The 12,679-nt window shown below is 42.6% G+C and overlaps 1 protein-coding gene across 4 annotated transcripts in view; it reads left to right on the top strand.

Moving 5' to 3' along the window:
- The first annotated feature begins 375 nt into the window (after window positions 1–375).
- SRBD1 (S1 RNA binding domain 1) overlaps window positions 376–12,679 on the top strand; it is a 226,706-nt gene continuing 214,402 nt past the window's right edge. For 2 of the 4 annotated variants that reach the window (XM_060117692.1, XM_060117691.1), the window contains exons 1-3: window positions 376–446; window positions 5,997–6,076; window positions 6,871–7,048. In XM_060117692.1, coding sequence (XP_059973675.1) covers window positions 396–446; window positions 5,997–6,076; window positions 6,871–7,048 — 309 coding nt within the window. In that variant the 5' untranslated portion in view covers window positions 376–395. Of the gene's footprint in view, window positions 447–490; window positions 575–5,996; window positions 6,077–6,870; window positions 7,049–12,679 lie in introns of those variants that run through there. The other 2 variants (XM_060117694.1, XM_060117693.1) reach the window with 2 other exon arrangements.

Genomic DNA, 12,679 nt, shown 5'->3' with positions numbered 1-12,679 from the left:
GAAGTTAATTACTGACGTTTAAAATTGACGTTAGAAAGAATAAAGCTTATTGTTTTTCATTTTTCCACATTTGCAAATTACAAATAATGCAATAAACAGAAACATTCTTGATTAAACTTAGAAGAAAATACAAGCAAAGCGGATTAACAGAAGATAAAGAAAAAAACAGGAAAGCCGTCGACCTCTGCAAGAACCTCACGACCCCCTCCGCCGGATGTGGGTAAATGGAGCTCCGCCCCCAGCCGACGAGCGGGCCTCACGGGATCCTCGCCCTAGTTCCGCCTCCGCTTGGCTCGGCTCCACCCCGCTCCGGGAGCTGCGCGCCTATGCGGCGAGTCAGGGAAAAACCAGGCGGGACTTCCGGCGTTTGAAAAACTTCCGGCGGGAACCGGAAGATGTGGTCGCACACACAGAATCCCGGGCCTTCTGACACGCTGGGCGGGAAGGTGAGCTGAGCGTCCGCCGTGGCGGTCTTCCTGCGGGCTCGCGGGATCCCGGCGCCCGGGCTCCGGTATTTTTGGGGCCATTAAGAAAGTTCTGAGCGCTCATTTGGGAAATAACATCCCTTTTTAAAGTGAGAAGCTTCATTACAGTTTACTGTCTGCAGTCTGTATCTCATTCCGTACCCTCGAAAACCCCTCCTACCTGCCGCGTGTCACCTGGCGCGTCTTCTCAGACAAGCTCTTAGCGCATAGGGGCAGACGTGGGAAAGCCCGGGCAGACCTAGATTGTTTTCAAACCTCAAATGATCGGAGATGGGGGAGGAAGCGCCCTTTTCACTATCAGATCATGGCCCTGGCAGAATCAGCTGCATCCTCAGTAGTGTGCCTGGCGCGTAAGAGGTACTGAATAACTAGAGGAAAGGAACGAATGGGAACACTCCAGGCACCTCTTCTCGAGCCTCCCATTCGCCAGTATGTCATAAATATAATGTATGTGCAATGGGAAACGAGCCTAGGCTTTGTGTTTGGGGCGCTGGGTTCTGGTCCTTATGCCACATAGATCTTCCCTTTGAGTAAACCGTATCACTTCACTGGATCTCAGGCTTCTTATTCATAAAAGAGAATAGCAGGACTGTCTGATTTCTGAGGCTCTTTCCAGCTCTAGTATTTTATTTTTATTACTAAGTTAGGGATCTGTGCTGACATTCCAAGGACTTTTGTTGGTACACAGGGAAACTTCTTTAGGTGCCTCTTAAAAAGTTGTTCCCCCCGTTTTCCTTTAAGTTATCTAATTGTTGTTTTTACAGTTTTAGTGTAATATTTGTGTGTGTGCAGGTCTTTCCAGCCCCTCCCCCACTTTTCACTTGCCCTGGCTTGGTGCCTCCTCTCAGTAACATCATAACAACCTCCAAGTTATTGATTCTGAGTCGGCTTTCGTACCCACAGAGATAAGAGAGCTTGGAAGAGTGAAAATCTCAAGGCACTAACAATAGGGATGTTCTCTTGTACCATCACTTTTTCAAGAAAGCAATGAGTGCCATGTGTGATGTTGCCTAATAGTGCTGGGGGAAAAATGTATATTCCTGTGTAGAGACTGTTTTTATGTATATATTCTTATGTTCACTTAAAAATAGTTACAGAGCAGCTATTAAGTGCCAGGCTCCGTGTGATACAGAAGTGAAAAAGACAAATGTGGTTTCTTCAAACTTTATGGTGCTTACCGCCATGAAGTAAATGTGGGGAATGCAGACAATAAACAAGGATAATTATAGATTGTTACATAGTACTGTATAAAGGAAATAAATAGGGTCCTATAATAATATTTTATCTGAGAAATGCATGTTAGGCCTAAAATATTGAGATCTAAGCGCTGAGAAGGAGCCAGCCTATTGATGAGCAGGGGGAATAGTGCTCCCGGCAGAGGGAACCTGGGGTGGGGAAGGATCACGCTTGTTACATGGACTGAAAGAATGTTGTGACTATGGCTGTGGAGCTACAGGGAGTGGTAAAGGTGGTTAGAAAGGTAGGCAGTGGTCACTTCTTCAAGGCATTCTAGAAGGCTATGGTAAAAAATATGATTTGACTCTTAAGTGGAGGATGGAATAGGAAGTCATTGAATGGTTTTAAAGCATTTTCTAAATGTCAGATGGAATGGGTTTGTGGAGGATGGGTTTTAGGAGCATGAGTGGAAGCAGGGAGGCCAGTTAAGAGGCTATTACAGTAGTCCAGGTGAGAAGCGTTTGGGAGATCATCAAGATTTAAGATACATTTTGGAGGCAGAATTTATGTGACTTACTTACAGACTGGATGTGGGAGATGAAAGAAATAACAGATTTGCAAGGTTTTGGTTTAGCAAGTGAAACTTTAGAGGATGATGGTTATGTTCAGTATCTTGATGGTGGAGATAAGTATACATATGTCAAAACGTATCAAATCTGTACACTTTAAACATGAACAATTTATTGTATGTCAGTTATAGCTCAATGAACCTGTTAAAATTTTAACAACGTTCTAACTTAGCAAAGAACCATTCATCTTGGGTGGATGGTGGTGCCATTTACAAAGATGGGAAAGACTGAGGTCCGAATGGGTTTTAGGACAAGGAATAGTTATCAGGAGTTCCATTGTGGATATGTTAAATTTTGGATAACTGTGAAGCATCTAAATAGTTTCATAAGCAGGCAGTTTATTATGTAAATCTGAATCTCAGAGGTAAGATTTGTGATGGAGGTATTAGGTTTGTTAGTAAGTAGGTGACAGAAGTATTTAAAACCATGGAAATGGATTAAATTTTGGTTAATCTACAAATCCTATGATAGGAAATAAGAGAACATGGGAGGATTGGAGATGGACAAACAGTTCCCAGAACATTGATGGTAAAACTGGAGTATGGATACCTCTGGGAGTATACATACCCCTGGGTATACCTAGATAGGTACACAGTTTTTAAGAAAGAATTTCTAAGTCCTTACCTTCTGTATATACTCTTTCTAAAACTGCTTTGCCTGAAATAGGCTTATGTGTTCATGCATATTCTCCTTTCCCACCTCCTTTTTCAAATTCTTTTTTTTTTTTCTACTTGTCAAAAGACAAGTTCACCTCTTTTAATGGCAGCATTGCCTCCAGGGTGCCTGATAAAGGAGCATTTGGAAATATTTGTTTTAGGAAAGTCTTCTCCAGTGGTTAATTAAAATTTTATGAGCTTCCCAAGGATTTGTCTACCCCTATTTATAACACATTTCTGTTAAAGCTGAAGTGTGGAGTTAGAATTGGTGCATGGTGGTCTGTGTGGGAAAGCTCTGAATTCAGGTGTAATGTAGAAGGGGGTGATGGGAGTGGATGATCTGGTTGGGTTGTTTGTCGAGGAGCTTAGCACCTTCAGCTTTTTATTCTTGGGCCGGTCAGATTCTCCAAAGAAGAATCTTCCCATGCTCCTCCTTAGAGGGTAGGAAGCTGACTGGCAGCTTTTTTAGTAGCATAATGGGGGAAGGGGGCCGGGAATCTCTGTTTAACATTCAGCCTGTATGGTTCCCAGGTCCACAACTGTACTTCATGTCCTCTAGTCTAGAGACTTGTTTTACCTTCTCCAGAGAATAAACCTCCAGACTTTTTCCTGGGGCAGTTGTTAATAGCACGAAGTGGAGTAGGGCACCTAGAGATATTCCTTTGCTTCAGACAGCTTACACCCAGCCCTGACTCCCTTTACCCTTAGTTCCAAGGTATCAGGTACCATGTCCTGTGATTTTTTTTTTTTTTTTTTTTGAGGATACTGCAGAGTAAATTGGTTTGGTTCTGAAATGCTCCCACTGCTGACTTGGGGTTTTAATTTTTTTTTTTTTTTTTTTTTTTTTGCTGTACGCGGGCCTCTCACTGCTGTGGCCTCTCCCGCCGCGGAGCACAGGCTCCGGACGCGCAGGCTCCGCGGCCATGGCTCACGGGCCCAGCCGCTCCGCGGCATGTGGGATCCTCCCGGACCGGGGCACAAACCCATGTCCCCTGCATCGGCAGGCGGACTCTCAACCACTGCGCCACCAGGGAAGCCCGGTTTTAATTTTTATATAGTAAAATTTGCTAATCTTTTTGGCTTTTGGAATTTCGAGTCATGCCTAGGAAAACCTTAATTATCCCACCTCCACTCAGAATTATCAAAACAGTCTTCTTTGCCTTTTGTAGTACTGTAGTTTTATTTGGTACATTTAAATCATTAGTCAGTGTGGAATATATTTTAGTTCATGGTGTGGCAGCAAGAATTAAACACTTCCTTTCCTCCAGAGGGATAGCTGATTGTCTTTTTTTTTTTTTTTGCGGTACGCAGGCCTCTCACTGTTGTGGCCTCTCCCGTTGCGGAGCACAGGCTCCGGACGCGCAGGCCTAGCGGCCACAGCTCACAAGCCCAGCCACTCCGTGGCACGTGGGATCCTCCCGGACCGGGGCACAAACCCGTGACCCTCGCATCGGCAGGCAGACTCTCAACCACTGTGCCACCAGGGAAGCCCCTAGCTGATTGTCTTAATACCACTTATTCAATAATTCATTTCTGGACTTCCCTGGTGGCACAGTGGTTAAGAATCGCCTGCCAGTGCAGGGGACACTGGTTCGATCCCTGGTCCAGGAAGATCCCACATGCCCCAGAGCCTGCGCTCTAGAGCCTGCAAGCCACAACTACTGAGCCCACGTACCACAACTACTGAAGCCTGTGCCCTAGAGCCCGTGCTCTGCAACAAGAGAAGCCATCGCGATGCGAAGCCTGTGCACCACGACGAGAAGCCCCCGCGCCACAACAAGAAGCCCACGCACCACAACGAAGAGTAGCCCCCACTCACCGCAACTAGAGAAAGCCCACGTGCAGCAACAGAGGCCCAACGCAACCAAAAATAAATGAATAAATAAAATTGATTGAAATGCCACCCCATCATACACTGACTTACTCCGTTTCTGTTTTTGTTTTATTGTGGTAAAATACGTACAACACAGAAATCACAAATTATCCGTTCCTTTATGATCAGTATCTAGGAGCACTTATTTGAGGAATGATGACCTTGATAAACATAAAATTCAGAAAAGGCGGTGAAGGAAAAGATGGAAGCATATCCTGTCTCCTTCTTTTGTTGTCCTGGTTCCCTCTGGGCACTCTCCTGTCCAGTAGTTCTGCACCCACTGGACTGAGTTGAGCTATAGCTGCCAGGGGGACATGTTCCCTTTTGTGACAACCACTTTGGTATTTCTGTGAGGTATTTGTTCCTTCTCCAAGTGGAAGTTAGAACGGAGGCATTATAACATATGACTGGTTTAGGAACTTGTTTAAAGGTTTACAAATATGTCAGAGTCTAATGTAGTTTTTATGGTTTGACATACAGTCTTTAGGTAATAAAATTTATCAGCTAAAGTAAATTTGTTTACTTCCTGTATTGTATGATGTCTCTGGTTATTTGAGTCCTTTTTTTTTTTAGAGCTGGGCCTTTGAATTTGGGAAATATTTTCTAGTGGCATTTGTGATTAATTATTTTACTTAAAAATTGTGAGCTTTTATTATAAGGGACTAGATTATCTTGTTTTAGGAGGAGCCTGGCTGCTTATTCAGTCAATCAGCATTGCTTATTTGACTGCCAACTTTGTAGATGGGCCTCTACTTATACTGTAAGGAGATAAAGAAGAAGGAAGGTATTTCTTGTCTTTGAGATAGAGTTTAATAAAGGACTTTATAATTTGCTGTCTGATAAATTATCAAATAATACTTGCAGTATATGCAAGCATATAATTCTAAAAAATGAAGAATTCTCACCCTACAGGAACTTATATGTTTCCAGAGATGGCCCATACTCATCAGGCTTTTGAAACCATGGGAAGGCTGTTAGCTGCCCTTATAGTTGGCAGCCACATAGGAAGGGAAACAAGTGTTCAGGCTTGTGAATGACTGTCATTTTCCCCCGCTATGACATTTTCTCGCAGCAGAGGTATTGGAGTGTTAGTTTTGAATGGCACATCATTTTGTAGACAAAATAAGTGATCAGTGATTTAAATCATACTGATTTCATGTTGTATTTCTTCTTTCAGATGTCAACATTGCCAAGAAGAGCAAAAATAAAAGTCCAGACTGTGATATCCAAAGATGAATTCTCTTCCTTCTCTGAGTTGTAAGCATATTGGTTTCATATGGGGTGGGAGAATGATGTGTATTTTAAGGAGATGCATTCTGCCATTTACTAACTTCTGAAGTCATTTGTGTGAAGAAGGCTGTGTCTTTTTCATTCATTTATGTGACAAGTATTTATTGAACTCATGCTGTGTCCCAGGCTGTGTTTAGGTGTTGGTGATAAATTATTGAACAAGGAGAAAGTGACCAACTAAATATAAGATATAATATATACACTAGAATATAAGGTCCATAAGGGCAGTGGAGTTTGTTATATTGCTTTAGAGCACAGTTTCTCAACTTCAGCACTATTGACCATATAATCCTTTGGTACAGGGACTGTTCTTTACATTGTAGGATGTTTAGTAGCATCTCTGGTCTCTACCCATTAGTTGCCAATAGCATCCCCTCCCCCACCTCAGTTGGGACAATCAAAAATGTCTTTAGGCATTGTTTAAAAATGGAAAACCTCACTGTGACTATGGTGTGACATGACCCACTTATTACTTAAGGTAATACATGATTTCTTATGTTTTGAGTGTACAGGTGTGTGTATTGGTTAGGTGAGAGGAGAACGGAGGGAGACCTGTGATTTATAATGTATTGGAGGGTATTTCTGGTCAACTCTCTTGTTTTAGTTCTTAGCAATATCTCTTTATATATTGTGTTCACATTACTCCATTTTATATGAAACACCTTCTACCTTATTCTTTTTTCAAAAAGCGTATATCTCTTTTCCACCTTTAACATTTGGCTTCATTTTTTCTGGAAATTTTTCTATCGTTTTACTTTTAGATCGTCTGCCTCTGAAGATGACAAGGAGGATAGTGCCTGGGAGCCCCAAAAGAAAGTCCCCAGAAGCCGTAAGCTGCCTGTTTCCAAGGAATCCAAACCGAAGAGGGCGCCACGGGTGAAGAAGAACACCCTACAGACCAAAGGTGGCTCAGAAGGTGTGACTGTTAAGGAAGAGCTGGTAGGTGCTTTAGCTGGATAGAGGGAACACTGCTGTGCCTTCCTAATTAGTGATGCTACTTTCTCCTTACATGGACTAGGACAAAGCAGGTAAATGGCAAAAACTGCAGGGCAATGGTGCCTTCTGCCAGGGGCCTTAATAGTATTTACCATCAGATCCACCGTGTTGGAGCAGAAGGAATATTTATCAACTGGCACTTATGTATATCTTGCTGTAAGCAAACACTGTAGCTACACCAATCTGGATTAAAAAAACCAACAACAATAAATTATAGGCTCTGTTGCAGTACCGAAAGGATTATGCATTTCCAAAATCATTCACTGTGGTATTCCTTTAAATAACAGCTTCCCTAGTTCATTTAAAAGAATACTCTTTTAATATGCAGTGGATGCCTGACTTCCCAGGGACTCATTTATCGTGTATAGAGGGGACATTACATTGTACCTTGCTGTGCCCTTGGATAGGGCACTTGAATCGATCTTTTCTCCTATCAGCCAGCACCTCTGTTTCTTCATCTTTGCATGCAAGCTTTTCACTGAACACACTTTTAGTGGGTGGGTGGGTAGGCTTTACCTATAGCTGAGAAAGTATTGACTTGTTGGCAGAATTTGTAGGTTTTTCGTTGAGCATGGCATAGCTGCACTTAAAAGTAGCTTGACTGCCTAATTAGGAAATATCTCTTAGTTCCGGGGTTCTTTGTATTGGGGTTACAAACCCTTTGAGAATTTGATTATAGTTATGAACCTTCTCTTCAGTAAAATGTACACATAAGTTTTTTTTTTTTTTTTTGCGGTATGCGGGCCTCTCACTGTTGTGGCCTCCCCCCGTTGCGGAGCACAGGCTCCGGACGCGCAGGCTCCGGACGCGCAGGCTCAGCGGCCATGGCTCACGGGCCCAGCCGCTCCGCGGCATATGGGATCCTCCCAGACCGGGGCACGAACCCGTATCCCCTGCATCGGCAGGCGGACTCTCAACCACTTGCGCCACCAGGGAGGCCCTACACATAAGTTTTAAAGTATGGTTCAAGAGCATACAGCTTAAGAACTCTTGTCATGGTGACTTCTTGATCCTTCCCATGGTGCTTGGTATATGTGTATTTCTTTTAAAGGGAAAAAGGGAATTCACATGGAAAGTCTCTCACTTAAGAGATATTCCACAAGTTTTCTGGCTCAATCATAGCACATGGAGCATGTTAGACTATTTCATTTCATTGGTTTGGCATCTTGTTCTTGTGTAACCACCACCGAACAAAATAATTGAAAACCCTAATTAGGTGGAGCTAGAATTGGTTTTGGGTGAAGATACAATTGGTAGCCTCTTAATAATTTTAAAATCTATTGTTAGCAAACATTGTAGACAAAATCCATCATTACTCAGTCTCTTCCTCTCCATGTTGCTGTAATTTGCCAATCCACTGGCCATTCCTCTTCATTCTTTGAAGACTTTAGCTCCTGCTTTGTATCTTCCTCTCTACATCTTCTGTCACTATTCTCAGCGATACCCCCCTCCACTTGGATGAGCCTTCTAATACCCTGTGTTCCTGGTTCTTTAACCTCCCCACCTCCAGTGCCTTTTTCTTCTCTGCCCTCACCACACCTCTTGTGAGCTCAACCTGAATCTTGTCATGACCAGAAGCTGTGCTACCGCTGACATTTCTTTTCCTCCTATCTCACTTTTGTACCATCAGCTCATTTCCTGTTTTTCCAGCTTACTTGCTCAGGTGCCCTTACTGCCGCAATTTTGCAAATTTGTCACAACTTCTCATCAGTAGTTCTCAGCCTAGGGAACTTGAAAAAAAAAAAAAAAAAAAACCAGTGCCCAGGCCCCTTTTGCAAACCAGTTAAATCTGGAAAGAATTCTGGAGGTAGGCCTTGGCGCCAGTGGTATTGTTTTCTTAAAGCTCCTCATGTGATTTTTATGTACAGCCAGAGTTGAGATCCATTACCTAAGTCTTTGACTCTAGGGCTCTGTCACTGTCCATCAGCCCTTTTCTTTTCCTACCTAATCTAGCCTAGATTACATCATCACTTTTTATTGGATAGTCTCACCATTTTGCCCTTCTTTTATTCGATCCTACATGGCTGATTAAACCCCAGCACTGGGTGAGCCATAGCCTCTCCTGCCTGCACTGAGCAGCTAACCATTGTGGAAAACAGTCTCACCAGTGACCTAATTTGTTTTACTTTAGATTCATAATGTCAGACCTCAAAATTGCATCAGAAATACTTGGTAACCTCATTTTTCTTCAGCAGGTTTGTTTTTCCACCTTTTTCTCTTTTCTTAAACTTCCTAAATTCCTTTCTCTTCTGTCACTCAGCTGATGACATTGCCTTTTATTTATTTGAAAATATATGAAGTTTCCACTTTTCTCACGACCAAGCTATCTATATTTGTGTTCACCTTCTGTCCTATTGCTGTGGAGGAAATGTCATTCCTCCTACCAAGGATTGGTTCGCCGCTTGGGCTTACGATCTCATCCACTCTTGTGCAAGGTCTCTGTTCCCTCTGTCATCTCCTTTCTTTTCTCTTGTCAACTTTCTTCCTCAATTGCTACAGAGTTGAAAATGCTCTTTTACATCTAACTTTTAAGAAGCCTTCCCTCGACTCCATATCCCTTTCCAGCTATCTGTCAAGCTCACGCAATACAACACAAGGTCAAGACCAAGGCCTGCTGACTGATTCAACTGGTAAAGATATTTACAATGAGCCACTTCTTTGATTTAGAAAGTTTACGACTTTCAGAGATAGCAAAAAAAAAGAATGGTCAGATTCTTCCTGGAGTTCTGGGTTTAGTTATAGGCTACATAATTACCATTTGAAGTGTTAAGAGTGATTAAAAAACCCATGAAGGCAAAAGATAATGAACTGTGATTTTTCAGTGTGTCAAAGATTCAGGTTAAATATAAGGAGGAAAAATATTTTCATGGATTATTAAACTTGAGTATGTCACTGAGGAAGGCTGTAGAATCTTAGAAGCTTTAAAAATGGAGAGTTATGGGGCTTCCCTGGTGGCACAGTGGTTGACAGTCCACCTGCCACTGCAGGGTACACGGGTTCGTGCCCCGGTCCGGGAAGATCCCACATGCCGCGGAGCGGCTGGGCCCATGAGCCATGGCTGCTGAGACTGCGCGTCCGGAGACTGTGCTCCGCAACGGGAGAGGCCACAACAGTGAGAGGCGTACCGCAAAATAAAATAAAGTCCCTGAAGGAAAAAAAAAAAAGGAGAGTTATTTCCATATTTTTGTTTGTTTGTTTATTTATTTATTTATTTATTTTATTTTTGGCCGCGTTGAGTCTTCGTTGCTGCACACAGGCTTTCTCTAGTTGCAGCAAGTGAGGCTACTCTTTGTTGTGGCACGCGGGCTTCTCATTGCAGTGGCTTCTCTTGCTGCAGAGCACAGGCTCTCAGCGCATGAGCTTCAGTAGTTTTGGCTCACAGTCTCTAGGGTGCAGACTCAGTAGTTGTGGCGCATGGGCTTAGTTGCTCTGCGGCATGTGGGCTCTTCCCAGACCAGGGCTCGAACCTGTGCCCCCTGCATTGGCAGGTGGATTCTCAACCACTGCACCACCAGGGAAGCCCTTTCCATATGTTATTGATCTGTGTTTTGATCTAAACATGTTTGGATTCACTTTTTTCAAAATTTTTGGTCTTTGGACTCCTTTACACTTTTAGAACTTACTGAAGACCCCAAGGAACTTTTGCTTAGGTGGGTTGTATCTGTAAATATTTACCATATTAGAAATTAAAAATGAGAAAATATTCATCAATTTAAAAAAAATAATCCTATTACATGTTAATGCAAATAACATGTTTTAATGAAAAATAAGTATATATTTTCCCCAAAACAACAAAAAATTTAATGATAATGACATTGTTTTACATTTTTGCAAATGTCTTTAATGTCTGATTTACTAGGAGATATTTGAAATAAAAAAGGAATCCCAGCCTCCACATAGATGTGTATTTGGAAAAGGGAATGGTGTTTTTTTTTTTTTTTTTTTTTTTTCCTGTGGTACGCGGGCTTCTCACTGTTGTGGCCTCTCCCGTTGCGGCGCACAGGCTCCGGACGCGCAGGCTCAGCGGCCATGGCTCACGGGCGCAGCCGCTCCGCGGCATGTGGGATCCTCGCAGACTGGGGCACGAACCCGTGTCCCCTGCATCGGCAGGCGGACTCTCAACCACTTGCGCCACCAGGGAAGCCCGGGAATGGTGTTTTAATAGCCTTTTCAGATAATTGTAGATAGTATTTTATACTATACCAAAACTCAGTAAGTGATAGTTTAAAAGGTTTCCTTGTGGAATCTGTAACCATACTATATTCTATTACATTAAAGTCCATTGGTCTGTGTTGTTTGAATGGCTCTTTTACCTATGCATGATTTTGTAACATTATGTGTTGGTCATTTGGAAAATACTGGTTCACTAATTGATTGACTGTGAGACAACCAGTGCACGTCAGTATGCATTGGCCTGCAGCAGAAGTGCTTTATGTGTACATTTGTGCTTCATGTACCTTTCAGTACAGACTATGGAAAAGGTGTGCTTTCAAGGACTGAAATTTTAAAAATTAATAACTTTTACTGCTTCATTCTTAAGTGAAGCTGACATTGTTTTATTGCAAGTGTGTGACAGTGAAGGGAACAGCGATTGCTAGTACAGCTTGGTGCCACTGCCTTGTTTTTTTGCTACCATTGCTCTTGCACCATCTGTGAAATGTCAGACAGTGCCTTGGCATTATTATGAAAATAGTTGTGACCTTGCAGACCCCCTGAAAGGGTCTCAGGGGTCTATGAACAACACTAAGAAACCCTAGGTAAATTTTGCCTGGAGACTCCAGAGAAGATACCTTTAAGTGTCTAATTTTTGACTGCTGGCTTTTCTTTTTTTCCTCTTACTTTAACCCCCCCCCCCTTAGTCATTTTACTTTTTCTTTATTTCTTCATCTACTTCCTTTTCTCTCTCCTGGGAGGTAGTCTGGGTGTGGTAGTCACGGTAATGATGGTGGTAACAGCAGATATTTGATTGCTTACCGTTAGCCAGGGGGCATGTTCAGCACTGCATTTGCATGATATTACTTAATCTTCACAACAATCCCTTGAGGCAGGTGCTGTAATTATCCTGATTTTATAGACCAGAAAGCCAAGGGGAGAGATGTTAAGTGACTTGCTCATGGATCACAGATAGTGAGTAATGGAACTGGGTTTCTAAGTCAAGAACATGATTTTGTCAGCATTTCAGGAACCGATATATCTCTCGTGGGTGTTTTTGCATCAGCCATGCTCATAAGAGTGGCGTGTAAAACCAGAGTGCTGGTTTAATAATTAATAGTTGGATATAACCGTCGCAAGGAGTTAAATTCTTAAGACGAGCACTGTGTCTCGTTGGAGGCTGAAGTAAGTAGGGAATTAAATAATAATCAGAAATTTACTTGATGAGCATGGGCTCAGAATAGGAGAATTAGATAAATATTCACTTGGGTTTATTGAATGCCTTCTGTGGTCGAGGTACTGTCCTTGTCACAATGAGAACTGAATGTTTTAACTGCATGAGTCTAAGGTAGTCTGATGTATCCATCTCACAGGAGGGCTGTCTGAACCATTGGGAGCAAATTACTCAGAATCTGTTTGCTA

Source organism: Mesoplodon densirostris, chromosome 14 (assembly GCF_025265405.1).
Source record: "Mesoplodon densirostris isolate mMesDen1 chromosome 14, mMesDen1 primary haplotype, whole genome shotgun sequence".
In the NCBI taxonomy this organism is placed as follows: Eukaryota; Metazoa; Chordata; class Mammalia; order Artiodactyla; family Ziphiidae; genus Mesoplodon; species Mesoplodon densirostris.
This window is presented reverse-complemented; position numbering and strand designations above follow the sequence as displayed.